This window comes from Dermacentor albipictus, chromosome 10 (assembly GCF_038994185.2).
Source record: "Dermacentor albipictus isolate Rhodes 1998 colony chromosome 10, USDA_Dalb.pri_finalv2, whole genome shotgun sequence".
NCBI lineage: Eukaryota > Metazoa > Arthropoda > Arachnida > Ixodida > Ixodidae > Dermacentor > Dermacentor albipictus.
In genome coordinates this window covers 34,883,070-34,905,850 of record NC_091830.1, presented here as the reverse complement: position 1 = coordinate 34,905,850, position 22,781 = coordinate 34,883,070, and the positions used below count along the sequence as shown (strand labels likewise).

The 22,781-nt window shown below is 47.3% G+C and overlaps 1 protein-coding gene across 4 annotated transcripts in view; it reads right to left on the bottom strand.

The window, feature by feature from the left end:
- LOC139050881 (uncharacterized) overlaps positions 1 to 12,468 on the bottom strand; it is a 33,828-nt gene extending 21,360 nt beyond the window's left edge. For 2 of the 4 annotated variants that reach the window (XM_070527685.1, XM_070527686.1), the window contains exons 1-3: positions 12,285 to 12,466; positions 9,454 to 9,528; positions 1,253 to 1,354 (exon numbers count right to left, since the gene is read on the bottom strand). In XM_070527685.1, the coding sequence (XP_070383786.1) occupies positions 1,253 to 1,354; positions 9,454 to 9,528; positions 12,285 to 12,402 (295 nt within the window). In that variant the 5' untranslated portion in view covers positions 12,403 to 12,466. Of the gene's footprint in view, positions 1 to 1,252; positions 1,355 to 9,453; positions 9,529 to 12,284 lie in introns of all 4 variants that reach the window. The other 2 variants (XM_070527687.1, XM_070527688.1) reach the window with 2 other exon arrangements.
- Between the last annotated feature and the right edge of the window lie 10,313 nt (positions 12,469 to 22,781).

Sequence of the window (22,781 nt, the reverse complement as noted above, 5' to 3'; positions counted from 1 at the left end):
TTGTCCTTGTTGGATATTTTGGGGCGGTGTGTTCATTTCACAGCGGGTCGCTGCAAGCCAAAGCATCCCCCCTTGTCACCAGCTATTCTCTTCCTGCCCTGCAGTTATCAGTACTGGCCAGTCAAGATTTTCCGCGCCATGGAGCAGCTGTTACGAACAGCCTGCAAGGGTAACGAACTTACAGGCCATTCTCTTGGTCGGTACCTTGGTACCGACCAAGGGTACCGACCCAGCCACAGCTGCGGCGGTGGCGTTATAAGGCGCACCAGACCTTGGAACCCTCCCGGCCCGCTGAGGCGACTCGCTTTATAAGGGCGACGATACGCCTCGTCCCCAGCCGTAAGGCACCGCTATGACTAGACGTGGTCGGCGGACCAAGTATTGTTAGCGGATTCACCATGGCCGCCACGGTTTGTTTGGAGCGGGGGAACTCCTGGAAGAAGATGCTTTGCGGCACCCTCTCACGGGCCTTAGAATTTGTCAGTCAATGGACAGACGCGGTGGCCACTGTCTGCAGGGTCAACTGTGGGATCAAGAGGCACCTGTTGGGCGCAGGACACTTGTCTGCGAGAACCCTCTCGCCTAGGTGTGGTCAGCGAAACCTGTGCGCAAGTCAGTGTGTAAACCCTCCCCCGCATAGGCGGGTCGGCTACGACGACTTTGCACGCTCCGAATTTGTCCAAGGTTGAACGGCTGTTTTCCCTCACCTAGGTATCTAGGGAGCACAGAGCGTATATAAGCAGCTGTCGCGCGGCTGCTGAGTTTGCATTCTCTGTCAGTCATGCTAGACTGATGAACTGTAACCTACTCCACCTTTCATGTAGATACTGTAAATAAATCCCATGTTCCTCGTTCTCGATGAGAACTAGTATCTCCCTTCAACAATGTCCTCAGCGTGGATGACTTGGACGATGGCATGGGCCAGCTACCATCTATTTCATTCCCGACCCCAATCTTTACACTGCATACCGTAATGATGCGAACGTTATATAATAGTTATCTAATAATATCCCACATTTTGCAGCTATGCGGTGCGGCTTTGTAAAACCATAAAAATTAGTGTCAATTTAAATGGTTTACCATATAGCTCATTTTTTAAAAATTGTTTGCATGCACTTCTAAGCAACATTTTTCTGTGCCTATTTCGGTGGCTGTGGTATGAATACCAGCTCTATGCATAGAGACGCTAGTTTCTCTTTTATGGCTCAGTAGTAGTTCTAGTAAAATTTTTCGAAATTTCATCTTTACTTACTTGGTCTTTCCCTTCCCGTGGTGTCTTCTCTCTGGCTGTTGTTGAAGCCTTCGCGGTGGCGATTTGGGGCACCAGATCCGGCTGACGAACTGCTCTGCCCGCCTGTCGTGTATAACACGAAGTTGTCATCATGTAGTATTCGCTCCTGGCTATAAAAGTACAGTCCGAAATGCTTAGCCAAAAAAATAAATAAATAAATAAATCAGGCAATCGTTCACTTTATGCACCAAGGAAGAACGCTTAGGAGTGATTGTTGGCGCATAGAAAAACAAACAAAAAGGTAACGATGTAAAACTACCAATAACAGTTTCGGAATAAAGAAACTAGAAATAAGATACAAAGAAAAACAATATTCGCTGTTTATGATAATCATGCAGTGTGTACATTACATATTAGACCTGTCAATACCAAAAAAGTAGGCTTGCATGACTGGCGCCAGCGACATCGTGTAGTGAAAAGAAAATATCGACACAAATAAGCCGACTTTTCCGTCCAATGACGAAAACGAGCCCATGTAGTCTAAGAAGTGAGATGAATCCAAGTGACCAAAACCATTCGTAAGCAAACAAGGCGGGAAAGAGAAAAAAATGCAATCGTTAATTTTAACAATAGCTTAACCATACTCTTTAATCTACGTTCCCTGATTTCAGCAAGAAAAATTATTAGGGGTATTATTGAAGGTTTGAGTAGCATATAAACACATTCTAGCTTTTGTCGTACAACACTGACGTACTTTGTACTGTCGCATATGATGTAATGATCTAGGAGCTACATGTAAATGTTTGATCTCAGTTTCATAAATGACGTGATGAAACCCTTTGAATAAATATGAATTTATGCGAGGGAGAATAAGAGAGAAATATAATTTCGTATTGCTAGCTTAGGCCGCAACGCACAAGGTATATTTCGGCATACTCTACACGATGATAGCAATCCGGCATTGTCCTCAAGCAGAACAAAATGAAAACACAAACTCCGCACCTATGTCAGCTATATATGGGGACTCGCGTCACTGTGAACTGTACCGCTGTGCGCCGTATGCTGCATGCGACAGTGGAAGCGTGCGAGTGTGAGTTGGCGATGGTGTCTCAAGCTTGCGCGCGCAAGGTAAGAAAGCGGGGAGGAAGCGAGCCGTATTCCATAACGCGGAAGGCACCAGGGAGAAGGTAGAGAGGGAGAAGGGGTGGGGGCGTTGTATTCTGGCGTCGACGGCGTATGCCGCGGCCGCGTGGGCCCTATCTCGAAAGCGATCTGCGATGAGGGACATAGTGCGCGCCAAGGGGTGATAGCTTCATGTGTGCTGTGTTCTCGACGCTTACTTCACGTGGAAGCGAGAGGCAGCGCGAAAGTCAATTCGCTCGTCACTGCTGCCGCGCTTCCTCACTGCAGCGTTTTGACCACGAGTGTGCACCGTCACCGAGTAAGATGCGCTTGTGTTTGCTTTGGCGCGCGTAAACACTACGCTTGTTAAATTAGTTAATATGCGAATGGTTACAAGTTTACGCGGCCAATAAAACTGATAACGTTACTTCGTATAGCTATCTACTAATTCGCTATCGCTATCGATACTTCGCCTTTTGGGCGTAACTGCTACAGTTTTTGATGGTATTGGGTGCTGCATCACTCCAGAAAGAGGCAGAAGCAGCGCGCAGAAGCCCAAACACACATCAGACTTGTATTGACGCGAGTAACATATAGAAAAGGGCACACACACGCGACAGTTCCACAAAATACCTCAGACGACATGCAGCTATATATGCGCATCGGTCAATTATAATCGGCCTACGGTTCAGGCGGACGCGCGTGTCACCGTGTCGGAGACCTCGTGGAACCGATGTCGGCCAGCGGAGTCGAGCAGCAGTGTCGGCCGGCCGTGTCAGAAAGCCGTGTCGGACGGCTGGGTTCGACAGCTGGGTTGGACGGCCGGGTCGGACCGCGTCGCGGGACACAGGTGGCCCTGCGCAACGGTCGATATACGGGAGCCTCCGCGTGGCCGGTTTCCCTCCGGCGGGGTATGCACTCCCGAGCCCACGGCCGCAGTCACGGGGTCACGTCCACAGCTGGCGGGGTAGCCCTGTGCCCGCTCACCCGAATGCTCGATCGCCCCGGTTCAGGACCGCCAGCCCTCCTGGCCCAGTTGCCCAGCGGAAGAGCGGGTCGAGGTAACCTCTCAGCGGGCGACAGCGTTGACTCGGGTATGGCGTAGTAGCGCGGCCGGCGATAGCTCCTATGGGCCAGACGCCCAGCGAGGAAGCTGTTTTCCGTCGAACGCCAAACCTCGCGCGCTGCACACGGCACGGGGCCACGGGCCACTCTCTCTCGCGCCACGCTTTTTGAGGCGCCACTGCCGACGCTCATAAACTGGTGTCGATGATGATCATGGCTCTCTTGGGGGTATCTGCCAAGAGTCGCTGTCCTCTTCGCCACCGCACGGCGCACTGTCTTCGTATGTTTTATGCAAAGCCTACTAGCCGCACAACCACGCTCTTCCTTGCTGCGCCGCGCACGGCCGCGTAGCTACCATATGACGTCATAACAGCTGCAAAGTGGACGCTTAAGCTTCGCCTTCAAGAGTGCAACGCGACAGCGTTCCCGTCGACCCGCGAAGGGGTGTAAGACGATGGGCTACGGCGCAGCGACTACGCGCCCCGCATCGGACGCGGTGAGCATCGAGCAACGCAGCGTTCGCCGCGACAACGAAATGTGCGCCCGAGCAAGCGACGCACGCCTGAGCCGACGCCGACGACACCGGCTTTTCTACGACACGAGCTCCTTAACGCTGTTGCGTTAAAATAAAGGCTAGTATGCTTCGCATCCTGGGCTTAACCTTAGCTAAGCCACAGCCATTTTATGTTTCGTACTCCCGCGTACCACATATTACCACACAGTTATTAAAACAGTAAAAAAGGGACACCTGGCCCGCAACATGACAGGCTAAACACACCTCTCCCCCAGGCCCATTTGTCAGCAACAAGTGGCTCTGCTGTGTCATGTCTCATCCGAGTAAACAGACTCGGATGAGACATGATTCCAATGGAGCATCCACGTGACAGTGGAATTAACCGTAGGTAGTACCCGTAATAACGAAAATGAGCTTAAATAAAGCAGTTACATTGTGAATGCAAATGAGAAGGCCAACGAATTCCGCCCTTCCAGCTGGGCTCAGCCCACTCGTTGCTTCCAAGATTGCACTGGCGCCGATGCGAACTCGAGGTCACGCGTAGCTGCAGCAGTCGCATAGAGAGAGAGAGAAGTGGATGCACTGGCGTCTTGCACCCTCCACGCGCAGGCAACGCCTTACAATCACCATCAAACTTCTGTTGCCCTGCCTGCGTGAGCGGCACACAAGTGAAATAGAGAGAGATAAAGATAAAAGTGTGACTGCGATTGTGATGCGTTGCCATGTGGCCGCTGCCATGGCCGCTGCTTAGGTGTAGCTAGGGCGGCTTAGCGCAGCTACGTTACAGTGCAGTAGAAAGCGCGGTGCAGAGGGCGGCACTCCCCGCGTGGTTCCGGCGGCGTCGCCAGTAGCGGCTGAGATACGATCGGCCTTTCTCAAGAACAAGCAGAAGAAGCGCCCGCATGCGTTTCTCTCGCATGCGCTCGCACCGCTCGTACATGCCTGGCGCACACTCCAGATTTCGTTCAGATTTTGCCTCGAAGCACTTTATTTAGTCCGTATATGCCCTGCTTGCGATCAGAAAATGAACTGCGTATTGTCTTTAAAGTGCGGCTCCTAGGTGCCCATTCCTGCGGCGAGCGTCGGCGTACTCGAGCGAACGAGCACAGCGAAGGATGAAAGAGCGAACACGGAGCGCAGCGGGAGACGAAAGGTATGAGGAGGAAAGCGGAGGAGAAGGGTGCAGCAGAATCATGAGGTGAAACAAAGAGGAAAAAGAATGTGGTGAAAGCGTGAGAAAAAAAGTGTACTGCGGCAACGATGGCTACGAGATGGCGCTAGGGTGGCGTGCGTCGTCTTGGAGGTCTGTCCGCGGCGGCTGCTGTGAATCGCGCCCACGCGTCACCCGCGCGCTGCCTCTCGCGATCTACCGATTAGCGAGGCAGTCGTGCCGGACTTAGTTCCATTTGCAACGTGCCGCACAAGATAGGTTGTCGGCGCCAGTCGATATAATGTGAAATGAAAACTCGTATAGAGCTGGGCTCAAATTTCGCATTAGAGAATATCGCGAGTGATTTTTTTTATTTTGCCGCATACGCAAAAGGTGTCTCTGAAACACCAGTTGTGCGTGTATTCTCGCCGCTCGAATCTTGTCACGTTCTCGAGAACAGGAGCACTTTCGACTGAAATTGAGTTCCATTCGCATGAGCTTTTTCAGCGCGATAGAAAAATGATCCCTCCCACAGGTTCAGCAGTCAGCATCGAGATTGTTTAGCTCACAGAGCTTGAGGGTGAAGAATACAGTCTATACGATCGCGAGTAAACAGACTCGGATGAGACATGATTCCAATGGAGCATCCACGTGACAGTGGAATTAACCGTAGGTAGTACCCGTAATAACGAAAATGAGCTTAAATAAAGCAGTTACATTGTATGTTCGTTCTCCCTTTGGCACACCTTTCAACAGAACACTATAAGTATCGCCTTGAAAAAAACACGGACTGCGCTAATGAATAACTTCGAGCAAGATCAGCCAGACTCGTTCCTGCTGACACGAGCTGAAATGCTCACGAATTCAAAAACATCATAGAAAACGGGCATGCATGGGGTGGATGATTCACGTGCGCCCACAAAAGCCATTTATTCCGGAAAAGTCACTGAAATTCAGCTGTAGAAATCATCCCGCATAGTAAACAAGAACGAGCAAAAGGAGGGGGCTAGCCCAACAATGATACCGGAAGCCAAATGGCCGGTTCGCTGAAATGACAAATCAGCTATAGTTACCATGCTTTGGCGAGCAATTGAACGAGGCGCGGCATTTCACAAAAGGGGCCCAAACTCATGGTATATGTAAACTGTAACTAATTGTTTATAATAGAAGAAAAACAGAGTACTAAAAACACTAAATATCCGGTAGGGCGCTGAACATTGATATCTCGAATAGTTTTTCCCACTAATGCCATAACCGCCTTAGTTGATATGGTAATGTACACAAGGTCAAATAAGATACATTACGAAGGTCCGGCTGCTTGCTTTGCTTCAGTAAACCCAATTTCGCGTAACAACGAAAGCAAGTTGAGATTAGGCAGATACGCTCGTCCTCTTCTTGGTTCACATTTAAACTGAAATTATGTGGCATCATAGAAAACAACAACTGCAGAAATGAATAATTTCACAGGGTTTCAGCCGGGCTCGTTGCTGCTGACTCGAGCATTTGAAATGTTCCCCAATTGAAAAAGAACAGTCGTTCAGAGAAAGTGGGTGAAACAGGAGCTAACAAGAGCTTTCCAGCCACGCAACAGGCAACCACATCAAGAGTGAGTGATTGCAACGTCGCCACTGCGCTAGCCACCAGTGGCATCAGCCAGCCTGTGAGTTATTGCCTCCGCGTTCTGCACTTCCCCTTTCTAGTTCGCTGAAGTAGCGAGCTGTGGTGAGCTACACTAGCGTTGTTTGACAGCGTATTGAAGGCTGTAGTTTTGAATCTCCGCACCAAATGCGTGCCAAACCCGGGCGAAAGTGATACATTTGAAGTATCAAGGTCGGATATATTTCAGGTTTCCAGGTTTCCAAATGTTCGCAATATCCAATGCTAGTGCAAGTTCACTGCATTAAAACGAGATTTTAATTGCATGGATATTTGCAGGGGTTTAAAGAGGATTTTCTTTACTACGTTATGCTTATTACTTCGTTGCATCTAGTTTCATTATAAAAATGTTTTACTGTATTTTTCGATATGCTCATTCATAATAGAATAACGGAAGGAATCATTTTGCCCTATAGACTTTGTTGCGATGCAGAGGTAATGGGATCACATGGTCCTCGCGCGCCGTACGCCGTGCGTGCGAGTGGAAGCATGCGACGGGGAGCCGATGATAGCTGCTCAATATCGCGTGCGCGAGGGGGGGGGGGGGAAGCGAGTCTTATTTCCGTCGCATGCACACGGCCCCGGATGAAGGGCTAGAGGCGGGGCGTTGTACTTCAGCCGCGAGCGGCCGCACGGGCTTTATCTCGAAAGAGATCTGCTTTCCGCGACACAGCCTGAGTGGACCCACGGCTCGTAGCTTTGCTTGCGCTGTGTTCTCACCCTTCACTTTGCGTTGAAGCGATTCGCAGCACAAGGTCACTTCCCTTGCCGCTGCCTCAAGCTCTCACACTAGCGTTGTGACAGCGAGTGTGAAGTGTTCACGTTTGCCTGTGCGCGCTGACACCATGCTAGTTAATTTACATAGTAAGCCATTGTTTACAAGGGGTAGCTCTACTCCAACTGCTGCTGCGTATGGCGCTGCCGCGTGAGCCCTGTCTTGAAGCGATCTGTGATGCGGACAGCGGAGGAAGTTAGGCGCACCAAGAGCCGGTAGCGTTGTGAGCGCTATCGCATCCATACGCTTGCGCGTACCTGCGTTCACATAGTGAAAAGTAATTACAGCTTTCTGTTTAGATGACGTAATTTGTGTGTCGTTTTTCTGGCCCCGCTTTCTGATGACTGTGGGGTCGCACAACTAGCCAAGCAATGTTCTCGCATTCAAAAGCGCAAACTCTGACTCTTAAGTCAAGCTTTTTAATTAAAGAGAAATGTAGGATGTCCGAGCTATCATGCATCACGTTTTAGAAAGGACGGGCCATCCTACGCGAAAATAACGAAGTGCGTCTAGTTCACAGCCGAGCAGATTGGCCGCAAGTAAATTTTGTGGTTCATCTCAATCAATGTTATTATGTGCACTTAACTAATTGTTAATTACTGGTGCGACTGCCATGCTGTCAATGAAGAGTGTAGAGAATTGAAAGGAACCTAAAGCTGGTCTGTTTTCAGCCAGGTACCTTATGCCTCTCTCATATTTGCGGCTGATGACGAAAGCCCACAAAATATGAAAAATATGTGATAACCATCCGGCCTGCATAAAAAACTCAGTGCCCCTCCAGTCTGTGAAGAAGCATGACCAGCGAAGCTGTGGATGTAAGCCCCTTAATTTCGAACGGCATTTCCGGGTGAGTGGGCCCTCCCTTGCACTATCTTCGGGATCGGCGCACATATGGGGAGTGCATAAAGCCTGCGTCATCTCCGCCACGGCTCGACGTGATATTGCATTGTCTTGAAGATCGGCCCACGCAATGACGTTTGAGTCGAGTAGGACCGCGTCCATCACAGCGCGTACTCAATGGCACAAACGCAGGTGGCGTCTTACGCAGATGCCGGAGGAGAAGGCTCGAGTTTTGTGGTGCGTTCTCGCCGCCGCTCGTCGAACGCTGCCAGTTCATCAGGGGCAACGCACGGCGCGTGGCCATCCCATCCGTTTTCCGAGAATGATCTGAACGGGAATGAATCCCTTTGCGCCGTTGCTCCCATCTGGGGGCAACTGGGTTTTTGCGTGACCGCTGCAACGCCACTCGTGAGGCAAAATACAAGCTTCGCTTGAAAATGCACTTAACCCAGCCATAAGCACCTTCGCTGTAACAAAAAAGCAGTGCCATCAAGCAGGCTCCTTAGCAATAAGTGGCTCATCTAGTACTTTGTCTGGCGTGCCCCGCCCACAACAGCGTGGCGCGACAGATCGCCCACATACTCCTGTGAAGTGTGTTTGAGCGCGTTGCTTTTTGATGCGGGCGTAGGATTAGTAAGGAGATATTTTTCACTTTTTCGGGCTTTCTTTACTAGCAATCAACTAGTAAGATGTACCTGGCTGAAGACAGGGTATTTATAGGTTTCTTTCAATTTTCTACAAATTCCTACATGACAGCATGATACTTACAACAGTAATTAAAATTATCTAATTGCAATTATGAATAAATTGAATGGCGCCAAGAAGAAAACTACTGGCAGCTGCTATACTCATCAATGAATATACGTTTGTCTATCTACGCGTAGAATGATCCATCATGTTTAAGAACGCGATGTACAATGGCTGGGAAACTCTGTAAAAAAATGGAACTGCTTTTCGAAATGAATAATAATTGTGTTTCAATATTGCAAGCTTCAAAAGTGGGAACAAGCTGTCGTGTACGGCAAATGTATATAAACATACTCCCATCACCCCCCCTCCTGCCCACAGCAAGAGATTCTGTAACACTTGTATTTACTTACCAGTATTTGATGAAGCAGGAACAGCACACGCCGCAGCGTTGTCTCTCATAAACTCTGGAAGTGGTGGTGGTAGATCTGTGATGGTAAAAAAAAAAAATTGGTTCCGTAAAACGTTTCTTTACCAAGTCTCATCCATCAGTGCATTACTTTTTGCCTAATACTACCATTTCACTACAGGAATGCGTTGAACAAAAAAAAATGAAAAGAATGTTTAACAAGCAATATCTTTTACGGCCTTTTTTATATTGCATGCCCTGTTACGGACGATCCATATATCCCTGTCATACGGCTGCAGCCCAACGTAGAGAAATATATATTGGGAGCAGGGTAGTAAGGTGATTTTTTTACAAGTGGCATCAAATGACGAAGACCCAACAGATGTCCTTTTCTAAGCCCATTGGAAGCAACCTAAAAATGCTAATGTGGAATCGTTCATGGAAAAAAAGAATAAAAGCGCATTAGCGGTTGGTGCGACCTAAACCCTGTGACTTAATACATGCTTTTAGGGTCGTCTCCAGTGCGGAGTGTGAACATGAAGGGAATTGCCCCACTCGTAAGGTGGGAATTTAAACTATTCGCAAAAGCCGCGGCCTGGTACCGGTCCGTGTGCCGTACCTCGGTATACTGAACGGAAACTAATATTATCACGTCGAACAGCACGTTCCGGCACAATGCTGCCAGTCTAACGACACAATCATCTGAAGGTTCTATCCTTTTTCGTCCTCTTTCACGAGACTGGATCTCACGTGCCGGTCACTTCTTCCTTTTCAAAGCTACAATATTTAGATTCGTTTTAGCGGCAGTAACGGGGCGGGAGCGGGTTCTTTCGCGCTTTTTAGCGAGAACGTGAGGGCGGCCATTTTGCAAGCTCGGGCTGCCTGACATGCCGCGACGGAGGGATCTTGGCTGACAGGCCTGACATCTGAGCTGCTTTTCTTCCAAAGAAGTGCTTCTCTCTCAGTCACATGGGCCTGCACACGTCGCAAAATTGGTTTCCGGCAGACCTTTCGGTGTCAGAACGTTCAGCTGGAAACAAATTGTGCTATGTGCAACCGACGAGCTCCGGCAAGCACTATTCTGATGCACATGTGACCAGGACGCTCACTGATTGTCCTTTATGTGATTGCCCTCCCGGTGCCCTGTCACTCCTGATTGGGGAACCATTGAGCGTTTCCTGCGCTTCTTCACTGCGTCAGATCCATTACAGGCTCACTACGTGTTACAAGAGCGATAAAACGAGGAAGGTTAGGCGCGAAGTTAAACGACAGCAGGAGCGCTGAATAAATTACGGAGATTTAGATGAACAGCCGATATTCTAGGAGACATTAGACAGTTTTGCTACTGCGTACGTAGCGTACGCAACGGCGGTGCGTACGCAAGATCGCTACGTTCTGCAAAGTGCGCATGTGCAGAACGCAACACGCACGGTACTCGATGCGTACCCGGCCGCTGCGTACGCACGCATCTGATTCTTGCGTGCGTGCCTGCGTAGGGAGCCTTGCGTACTGCTCTCGTGGTTCTCGTTTGTTCGAGATAGCGCGAGACAAAAGAGTTTCCCAAAATGGCAGCGTCAAAGGCGACCAGCGGAAGGCTGTACTTTTGTTGGCCTACGATTTGGCTTTGCTGCGTGACGTGAACGCGTAGAAGCCACTCCCAGATCCTGCACGTAGGGAATGCACCGCAAAAATAGGAACTTTGTTTTTGAAAAAGCGTTCAGTGTGAGCTGTTTCTGCGAAAGGCTCGACCTGCTTTTGGCGCAGTTCGTCGCAAATGACCGTGCCAGACTCAGAAAGCAAGTACTCGATTTTTATTTTTCTCGGTATGATTCGTGCATTCCATCCGTATGAAAAGTAGAGTCTCTTAAATGCCTAAATATATATAGTTCGATCGACGAAGCGGGAACGCACCCACATGTTACATCACGTTAGCAAGATCAACAGCGTCTTGTTTGACCGACGGTTCGACGTACTGGCGGACGCGGCCAATGCGCTCCGACGCGTCCGGCGTGTATAACGCTCGCCGTCTTACGTAGGCATTTCGCAGTACTAAAAGGCCCAACGCGACATGCGCTCCTACGTTCAGCAAAGCACTTGCGTGTTGCATACGTATCGTCATGACGCAGTACTAAAACTGTCTATTACCAGGAAGAAACAGAGCTCTGCGGCACAGGTATTGCATGGGCCACGTAGCCAGTGGCATATTAGTGTCGAAGATGAGGTGCCAAGAGAAGGGAAATGCATTCGAGGATTGCACAGAAATGGATGGTGTCAGGAAATCGGAAATTTACCAGTCAAAATCGGGCTTTAGCTGGCGCAACAGAGTGGTAACAGGAGATCGCTAAGAGAGCTGTTCGCTTTGCAATGGACGTAAAATAGGCTGATCATGATGGTGATGACATGTTTGAGGTGGAGCCTTTCTTCGCCCTATGCTCCCGCGAATTCTCGAACTGGGTACATGATTATTATGTTTAGCTAGAGCAGCCACCGGAAGTATACTCATACTCGATCTATCTCGCAAGACCCTTTCTCCATAAGTTGTAGCTGTGGTACATAGACCTATAGGACACAATCAGCAACAAAATACACATAATGTTCATTGTGACTTCGTGCTAACCTCATTGATTGTTGAAATATTCCTTCCGTGAAGCGGCAATCCTAGGCGTTTTTGCGGGATTATCACCTCAATTACTGCAAGGTTTGCGACAATAATCGAACGTGCGCTCACAATGCGAAAAGTCCGCCAAACTCACGGGTTTCACTTGCGAACTGGCTACTGCCTTCTACGTGGGTACTTTCTTCTACGGCAGAGAATTGCTGCGGGAACTCACTCACCCAGAGGGGCTGTCTTGTTCTTTTCATTTCTTTTGGTAGATCGCGCCTTCGGGACCTCCGGAACCTTGCTTTCTTCATCCGCGGTGTTCTCGTGCACGCTCTCCTTGCTGTTGCTCATTATCTTGACAGCCTCACTGCGTAGCAAGCCCTGTTCGAATTGCTCACCGTGCTGTTCCCCAGCCCACCCCGTTGGCACCCTGCCTTCGATCCCACTTCTTCTTCCTTCTGGGCTTGCTGCGCGAGGCAGGGAGTGCAGCAGAGAAGGTCAATGTTGCCCGTAGGCGGAGCATTGAAAGCCATGGATAACGTTGCACAAAGGGCATCCCAGAACGGTGTCGCGGTGAAGAACGCGCAAGGGTGACGTTACATATCTCGACGCTCGGAGCTGCTCGAGGAAAGACCGAATAAAAATAATCGACGCTGGTCAGCGTCCTATTATAGTCTGCGTCCAATGATACGATAACGTTGTTGCAACGCTAATATTGGCCGCTGCCACGGAGGGCACAGTACGCGAGCTTCTCCGCGTTATTTCGCGGTAGCTCGGGCGATTCCACCACCGACGCTTCCTGCGCCGTGATCGCGTTCACCGGCGACATCCACAACTCGAATTCGGTTTTTAGCATGGCGTTCGCTGCGGCGTCGTATGCGAAGATCTATTTGACAGGAACGCTGTACGCGCACACTACATTCATGCCATTATAATAGAAACAGGCAGGTATTGACGACGGATCCGGATCATGAGACGGAAATAATGAGAAGGATAAGAACGGGCTGGGGTGCGTTTGGCAGGCATTCTCAGATCTTGAACAGCAGGTTGCCATTATCCCTCAAGAGAAAAGTGTATAATAGCTGTGTCTTACCAGTACTCACCTACGGGGCAGAAACCTGGAGGCTTACGAAAAGGGTTCTACTCAAATTGAGGACGACGCAACGAGCTATGGAAAGAAGAATGATAGGTGTAACGTTAAGGGATAAGAAAAGAGCAGATTGGGTGAGGGAACAAACGCGAGTTAATGACATCTTAGTTGAAATCAAGAAAAAGAAATGGGCATGGGCAGGACATGTAACGAGGAGGGAAGATAACCGATGGTCATTAAGGGTTACGGAATGGATTCCAAGGGAAGGGAAGCGTAGCAGGGGGCGGCAGAAAGTTAGGTGGGCGGATGAGATTAAGAAGTTTGCAGGGAGAGCATGGCCACAATTAGTACATGACCGGGGTTGTTGGAGAAGTATGGGAGAGGCCTTTGCCCTGCAATGGGCGTAACCAGGCTGATGATGATGATGATGATGAATAGAAACAGAAGCGAGTCCGACAGAGTCGGTTCAGCTAAGATTGGATTTGCTACAACTCGGCTTTGTCCGTTTGAAGCTAAATGTACTTCCCCCCCTTCGAGTCCATCTAGTCTTCTACGTGCTGACCATAATCGTAAATAAAGAGACGTGCAGATTAAGCTTAACGAAAACAGATTTTATGCTTACTGCTGCACTGCTTTTGTTCAAATTATGTTTAAAGATCGTGTTTCAGTGCCAACGTTGTTCAGTGGAACGTTTGGAACTGTTACTTGCCTGGTATTTAAATATATATTGTAGGTACTCTTAGGACTGCTAACATGTGGGAATATGAAAACGTTATAGTCCTCTTGGTGAAATGTTTTTTTTTTTCTTTTTTCCTCGCATACCTTGCCAGCCCGAGCTCTGGGCAAATCAAAACGCGCCAAGCGTCTCAATACGCTCGCTTGCCAGCTAGGAGTTCATAATTCGAAGGACTCCTCAGGGACGTTCAATTGTATATTACTGCTTTTTATGTTGAATATTCATTTTATACACTCATGACTTGACACCATCTCCTACACATTTACAGCGCCATCACGTGGCTAGTGACACACGCACTACGCCACTCCCTTATTACGCACTGCGAGGGATCATCGGCGGAGGCTTGTGCACAGGGCAAATTAGCAGAACATTTATATTATAAAATGGGGTTTCACGTGCCAACACCACGATTTGATTATGACGCATGCCGTAGTGGGGGGCTCCGGAATAATTTGGACCACATGGGCTTTTTTACTATGTACCTATATCTAAGTACGCGGGAGTTTTCGGATTTCGCCTCCATAGAAATGTGGCCACCGCGGATGGGATTCGAGCCCCCGACTTCCATGCTTAGCAGCCCAGCACCATGGTCGCTAAACAATCACGGAAAATGCATCAGAACATAGCAAAGCAGGGACTGCTCTGAGAGTTTCCCTTTTGCCCGAAGTTCCCCCATGCACTGGGAGCCTCTGAGTACGTAATTGACGTAATTGTTGCCCGATTGCCTGCAGTCTTCGAGCGGCCGAGCGAATGCGAATGAACGTGGCGTAGTTGTGGCATCGGTTCCATATGCGATGTCTGCTGGTTTGGTGTCAATGTGTATAGCGTATGTGCAAGGTTCAGAGTGAACACGTTCCGCGATGTCTTCTGTGCCTTTTCGTACCGCCATTAGCTCTAGGTCAGTGACTGAGTTGTCATATAACGCTCTCCCTTCAGCCGTGCCAATATCACTATAAGTCGATGCTACTTCATCAGTTTTTCTAAGTTAGGTAAAATAAGTGCCTTTGTCGCTGTCTCTCCTAATTGACTTGATGATATGTTTGGCCGCCGATCTACGGCTTGCTGCATTTGCTGTACTCCTGTTCCTGAGTGGTTGTACGCCGTCCACAAGGTCGATGAGCCCCCATGGAAGTTAACGAAGAGAGTTTTGCTAGTTGGTGCTGATGCAATAGTTGTGACATAGTTATAGCACCTACAAAAATAACCGAAAACAGCTGGGACAGGACAGACAGCTAGTGTCCAGAACTCGTGCTCTACCCTGTCCCAACTTTTTTCGGTTAGTTTTGTTCGCGCTAATAACTATGTCACAGCAACCCCATAGAAGTGATTTCTTAGGCCTTAAGATGTACCTAGTTTCCAAGCCTCGCGTGTATGACGCCCTACTGACGTTCTGCCAATCGAGGCGGCTAACTTGGGACTGCAATAGCTGGTCTGCTACATCCTCAGGATAATTGAGCGTGCAGAGGTGCAACCGCTCTTAACGACGGGAGCCCGTTGAAAAGCCGCATAGCTCTGAAATTGATTCGTGCACTAGTACAATAGTTCAAGTGCACCGGCTTGAGAGATCGTTTATAGTGTCCCTGTGTATAGTGTCCCTACCACACGAACTGAGTGCTCACTCTCTCCCTTTCTTCCTCTTTATATTCCCCTTTCCCCCACCACCAGTGTAGGGTAGGAAACCGGGTGCTCTTCTGATTGACCTCCCTGCCTTTTGTGTCCAAGCTTTCTATCTCTCTATGCAACTGATTCAGTCTAGCTGAGTGCGCTGCTCCTCGATCGTGCGCATTTAATATATACGTGCGCATGGTTTTTGAGACCACGAAAGCGAAACCCATCTGTCATACGCCAGCCTCGTTGGCTCCCCGGGTGCGATTCGTAATGCGGCTAAGCGCTGAACGCCTGCTTCACATCCGCCGCGGTTTGGCCTGCATGTTCACTGCTTTCCGGATAGGCCCACGTATGGAGAGTGCTTAACTCGTATTTCACCTTCTCCGCGGATCGGCCCTACATTGCACTATCCTCGCGATTTTTTTCCTACACGCGGACTCGGTAGTGGGGAAAGCAGCTCTTAACAGCTTCGCTGTAATACTGGGCATAAGCAGTGGCACGTTGGCAGGATAATTGTTGGATGCTTTCCATATTACAAAAAGTGGCATGAACTGCACATGCAATACGTCTGCTGATCTCTTCGGAGACGAGTTCCAATTGTTAGACACAATGTCGTGGCTTTTTAAATGTGACTACTGCACACATGCACATGTGTTCTATTACCGTGACTTCACTCCAGGAATAATCAGCTAAATTTAGCGCTCGCTCTCTTCTTTCTTTCTCCCTCTTACGAAGTATATTTCCACGTCGCGCTATATTGTGGCCCTAGATATTAACCTAAATGTGGGGATAGTATGACCCACAGCTGCATTCCAATAGCATTACGTTGAATTTTACCTATTTCCTACCATGACGGCAAAATTGTACTCGGAATTGAAGGGCCCTCACAAAGTTACAGAGACGTACGCCGACACACTCTAGGAGCTGGTAATGTTTGAGGATAGTTGCGTGCGGCAGCGAGTCATAAGTATACAATATATTTATGCCAGCGACTACATATTATTACACTAATAATAATATACTTTATATATTTATATTATTTAATATTTTATGTAATATATTATAGTAAACATAAGTTAACATATTTTACTAGTATATGTATTTATGGCGTCCTCTGAACCTGCCTGCCACTACTGAGAAGGCCATGGTGAAGAGGACGCTAGATTTCTTGAGCAGATAGGATGCGTCAAAAGTCGATTTACGTATGCAGCATTATGAGGTTTTAAGTCTGCCACTACAGCCTATGGAAAGCCATGCGTTCCATCAACATGCACAAATTTGACGGGAGAAATGTAGGACGGAGGTGATGGCGAGATCTTGATTCTTTTCCAGGTTGACGAATGGGAATTACCATCGATTCTTTAAATGAAGCTGGAAAATTGCCTGTATCCCCAAAATTATTTAGCTCGTTTAAGAGTCGCCGCTTATGCTCATTGTGAAAGTTCCTGAGCAAGATTTATCTGACGCCATCAGGGCCACTAGAGTTAAGTTACTTGGACTTCTGTAACACTGCCTCAAGCTCGTCAATGGTGAAAAGGGTGTTGTAGGCATCACCGGTTCCACCAGGTATGCGCGGTGGTGGTGGCTCCAGGGACAGGGGTATGATGGTCGCCTACTGTGGAATGTCTCCGCCTGGCTGAGTCAAGTCTCCTGGACGATCTCGTATATTTGATTTGGGCTGGTGAAGAATCCTTCCTTTTCCCTGCCCTGGGGCGAAAAGGCTCGAGCCAGTGCAGTTTGTCTTTAAAGCACTGGTCCTAATGGTGCTGATACTGCGCAGCAAGCACAGCTGAGTCTTGCTCAATATTTTTTCAATAATACATTTAGATTCTTTTTGCATCTGGTTGACCGGCCTGATCTACGATGTTCCCGTTCAGTACACAAACGATTAACCCTGACGTGATTCTGACGATTACATTCAGGTGTACTCAGTCGTTAAGATAATTCCTTCTGACAATTAGGGGACATATTTAGGCGCTCATTTTAAAGCGTGTAATTTATTGTCGTAATGCTCAGTGAACTCAACCAATTGGATTCGGATTGCATGACTGTGCAGCAACTAACATTCTTGATCGCGATCGAAAAGTTTTATCTTTATCGGACTTCATCAACTCTGAAATTGCACGTGTTGCACCGGTATTAAACAACGACCGACAGCCAAAGCGATTCAAAGGACCGCTGCGCTCCTCTCGGAACTGAACTATTGAAATCTAGATGCCACACAGTACGGTCCGCGTGTTTTTTGAAGGTGTAGGCATTCTTTTTCCTACCTAATGAGGAAACCTCTCCGTCTTGTAAGACAAACCCTTATACAGAAATTTACATATAAAACAAAAATTCGAAAGCAAAAACGCTGGGCTGATGAGTTTCAAACCTACGATCCCACGCTCAGAAGCAGAGTGCCTTACCTACTGGGCTAAACATCCACTGTCTTTAATACATGGTAGCAGAATCTTCAGCAAAGCAGAAAAAAGAATGCGCTAGAGAAATTTAAAGTGACTAAGAATACATTCAGAAACAGACAAACACGTATGAGCGTCCAATAAAGGCATCCAGTCCAGAATTTTTCTTGTGCAGCGTACACACCATGAACCTAGGCAGCAGATTCCCGAAAAAGAAAGACCGAGTGCTTCGCGGTGGTTCAGCGTGCCTGTCACACATTCTACAGCGGCAAAGGCTACGTAGGCCAAGTACCAGCAAAATGTAATGCGACAGGTTAGAGGGATGTTTAAAAGGCAGGAAACGGATTGCAATATATTTGCGAAGATAATAGATAGTGTCCTTCAAGACGTAATTAGATCAGTAGATGGAGATCATGAAACATGTGTCATTAGAAAAAGATATAAGCCAGACGAATATCCACGTTGCGCGGTCTGTGCTAGAGTGTGTAGCATATAGAGTAGGTCAGGTCGCAATAGTTCTGGTTGGCTTGGGGAAAGCATTCCATAAAGTCAATCACTAATTCTTGTTTCGTGTGTTACAGCGCAAAAATATTGGGTCTCTTCTGCTTGTAAAGGCACCACCATCTGTTATGATAATGGCCCAACATGGCTAATGACAATGATGGTTGTCCGTATGATGATGGTTGTCTGACAATGATGGTACCCTGCATTATGCGATTTGTTCTTGGAACTGATTTGCGCCAGAATCCGGAAGGATCATCGCTTTGACGAGTTCAAATTGTTATTCTATGAAGTCCGGGTACTTGCTTATCCAGATTACATAGCCTTCTCCTGTGTTGACAGGTGTACAGACTTCCCTTGACATAGCACAGCAGTTCTGCTCAGTTTCTCGTACAGCAGTAAACTTTGAGAAGAGTTCGGGATTTTGGTTCGGTCGATGGTGTACGATGCCCATTCGCTTCGCATGTATTCAGTGGAAGCAACACTTCAAGTGCCACTCTCTCAATAATGGAAAGGTAGTCTTCACTGGTAAGCGAAAGTGGTAAAAGTACGACGTAAGGTTAACAATTTGGCAGGGGTGGCTGTGGTCCCTATTTGGCAGAGCTAAAGATTTCAATGTGTTCTTCGCAGCTCGGCTTATGTATATCCTTCAGGTATTACATTGCTTGTGGCTTAGGTTACAAGCTTTCCATTGTGTGTTTGCTACCTATGTATTGAGCTCACGTAACGTCATGCAGCGTGACAACCTTTTATTTTCATGAGAGTGGGAGTATTGGCCTAGTTCGCCTTTCTGTTAGGCAACATATCTCCCAGGAATTATTATTTCGTGATACTGACAATCCCTGTATGAAAGAGATGTTTCAACTTCGATTAATCTGTTATTTTCAAGAAAAATTGCTGGCACTACCGTAATCGAGAACATCTGTTATTATCAAATGGCAACCGGCAAAGCAGATTGGTTGGAGATGGTGCTAGCCATAATCTTAAAATAGGTGTAGTGCATGTTCGCAACAGCCCATCACACCACACCGTACCACACGGCCCCACGCCATACTGCACACTGGTTCCTATGGACGCTGCCCAGCTAGAAGAAGAAAACCGGCTGAAGGAGGCGCCACACAGTGTGACGCCATCTCTCGAGACGACGCAACATCCGCTCCACGTAACTCATGGATCGCTGGTGTTGAGCAGGCAACCCCGTCTCAGCGCCACAATATGACAATGAAGTGTATGGTGCCATGTATCTGCATTTTGAACATCGCTATAGGAAATGACAAATAAATATTTAGCGTACTTTAGTGTACTAGTGTACTTTAGTGTATTTTAGCGTACTATATTTAGCTAGAGCTCGAGTGATATTGTGAATAAACATTATAAATAGCTCGGAAGCAATATTTTGTATAACGTTTTTGGGCAGTAACTAGCGTATGTAATGTGGCCCTGTACGAAGGGCAGGGGGCTAGAGACCGCATTTTCTGATGTTCTGAATGGCTGTCAGTATGATCTCGTTTTGTTGTCACAACTCGTCCGGACGATGTCCTTTGAATACTCGGATGTTCTTGTTTGAGTGCCTGGATAAAGGCTCTTGCTTTTGGCTAAAGGTCACTTAAAGGTCACCAACAATGGCAGCTGAAAATATTTCATGCTTAATAGTTGTGTCATCATCTGTTAGAGATGCACCAACGGCTCCTTGGGGCTTGTTGAAAGAGGTTGTAGAAGCCTTTCACTTTCTGAAGGCTCATTTTAGTGTGGCTTATCTTTTCATTGCCTCCCGCAAAGAAATTTCTTGTGCGCTCATAGACATGTTGTGTTTCCTGTTCCCCATTATCCTGCGCCTTATTTGAACTATTATTACATAGATGCACTTAAGAGCGTTCGTCGAATGATCATTCCTCCAGGGATCAAAACTTTTTCTCTAAGTTACAGAATGCAACCCTTCCTGCCAAAACCTGGTTAGAAAAAAAAAACAGCTGTTTCGTGCCATGCTTGACATAGTGCGGTTTCTGTCCACATGCTAAAATGATTGACCACTCTTATGTAGATTGTTGGAATACCGTGTCCTTCTAGGACAGTCTCTCCAAAGAACACTTAAAAGAAGATGTGGGCTAAACACCCACGCTTGCGTAAAGTGTATATAACTGCACCATATGAATGTGTTGTACGGCCGTAGAAAACAAATATCAAAGGAGAACAATTTTTATGAAAGCTTCGTTGAAAAATTTGATGATGGTGAAATAAAAGTCATCTCTAGAGCCGCATCTCGTGCTGACTCGGAGCATTGTAAAGACAGAAAAATTACGCTTTGGCGAAAGATAATGCCAAATACGCCACATTACCGATGCGTTTTGGTGGTCGCGGGATGCGCCATCGTTGGAGCGTCCCTTCGCCGACCGAAATGCCACCAATCGCTGATTGCTCATGCACTTTGCGCTCCACTGGCAGACAAGGTGTCATTGTGTTAATAAGAATGATAAGGAGCGATGAGGGATTATATGGGTCTCATTACAGTTGATAATTGTTCTACACGGCGGGATAAGGTGCTGAAAACTGAGAAGGGCTTATTTAAGTTGATCGCAGTAATTCTGATAAGGTTGATAAGGACCCGAACGAGTTTATAGGGGCCGGATCGAGGCCAATAAGCGTTTATAAGGGAAGGATCATTGCTGATAAAGTTGGTAAGGACAGATAAGGCTTGATAACAATCAAATCGATGGTGATCAGGTTGATAAAGACCGAAAAGGTTTCATAAGTGTGTAGTAGTCGGATCAAGTTTGTTCTGTATGATCGTGCTGTTTGCTACTGGCGCTGTATTGGCTTAATTGTGTTCAATTGGTAACGAATATTTTTCCTACATGTGGAAAACCTATGGTTTTGAATGAGTAGAAGGAGAGCCGATATTCGTTAACCCAAGTCAGAACTTACCTACCTTATGGAAACATGGCGGTTAAAAGGTCAACGAAGTGGAATGTCTTATTTTCAGTATTACGACTCTTGGACGTTGATACATATGCGTAATGCACGTTTTACAACTTTATTATGTGAATAGTAAATTGAAACTGATGAAGAGAAAGCGCAGGTTCGTGCAACTAGCCACTAACAACAATGTTCGTCTGCCACACTAATATTCAGAAAGACAAAAGCGCTTCCTGTTGGGCTAGTAGGTAGCTGACCATTATAAAATATAAAGACGCCAAATAAACGCACACACACAAGGGAAGAGTACCTGTCCCTGTCCTGTCCATGTCCTGTCCCGGTCCGTGTCCCGTTCTCTTCTCCTGTGTGTGTCCGTTTATTTGGCGTCTTTATATTTTATAAGGATTCAGAAAGAAATCCCTGTAAATGGCGGACGGAATGTAGTCGCCTGATGTATTTTTATAGAAGATACTAGTGTTAAAAGGGTCATGTTATACGCAGTATGTGCAATCTAAGAGGAAAATTTGTCGTCCAGCCGTATGTAACACTAAGCTGCAAAGCAAGCCAATACGACGGTCGTGGTGTGGGTTTCGCAGACCAGAACACATTTTTTCTCAATTACGAAACGCACATTGATTTCCTTTGTAGCTTAGTGCTACAATCCGGCAGGTGATAATTCTTTTTCATGTACCTCCATCCACCAAGCGGCATTCCACATACCTGGTTTGTAGTACCTGTGGTCTAACAGGGCAACCGAACAAAGTAAGAAAAGACAGTTTGGATGCGTGACTGGGACTAGCAGATACTATGATTAGGCTTTGAAACTCGCTTTTATAAAGTGGGTCAGGTGAAATTCACTGCTGCAAGAGTAAATGGATATACTTAGGATAGTGAAGAGAGCCTGCTTTTAGCAGAGGAGAAGGTTATATTGATCACGGTAGAGCTACGAAGAATTTTTATGATGAATCTTAAAAGGGCCACGAAAGGCAAATACTAAGTCAAGCTAAAGAAATAGATTAGTGCTCGATAATCTCTAAGGCGTTTATGTTATCGCGAACAGTGCCTTATTAAAGGTGAAATGTGAGGTAAATGCAGCACGCGATCAGAGGTTTCCTTGAGACATTCAGGTATCGGCGCGATGACGAAGGCACTGCCCCTTTAGATTCTGTCAGTAGTATTCAACCACTTGCTAAGAAAAAAATCATTGCATTGCATTGTAAGATAAGAGAAAATGCTACTTGCCAAGTTCGGATTCATGTTTAGAAAGAAAAACTCAATGGATTTACTCCTGATAACGACGGGAGAGGTCGAAATGTTTTGTTTTCACTCAAGTCCGCACTGCCCACGCTTTTGCGTTTCAGTAGTTTCATTATCGCGTAGTGCTGCGCTAGTTTGGCCGGCTCGCGAGACTCGCACAAACTGCAAGTAGCAACGAATTCCATTTTCATGCGATGTCGCGGGATGCCCAAACCAGAGGAGG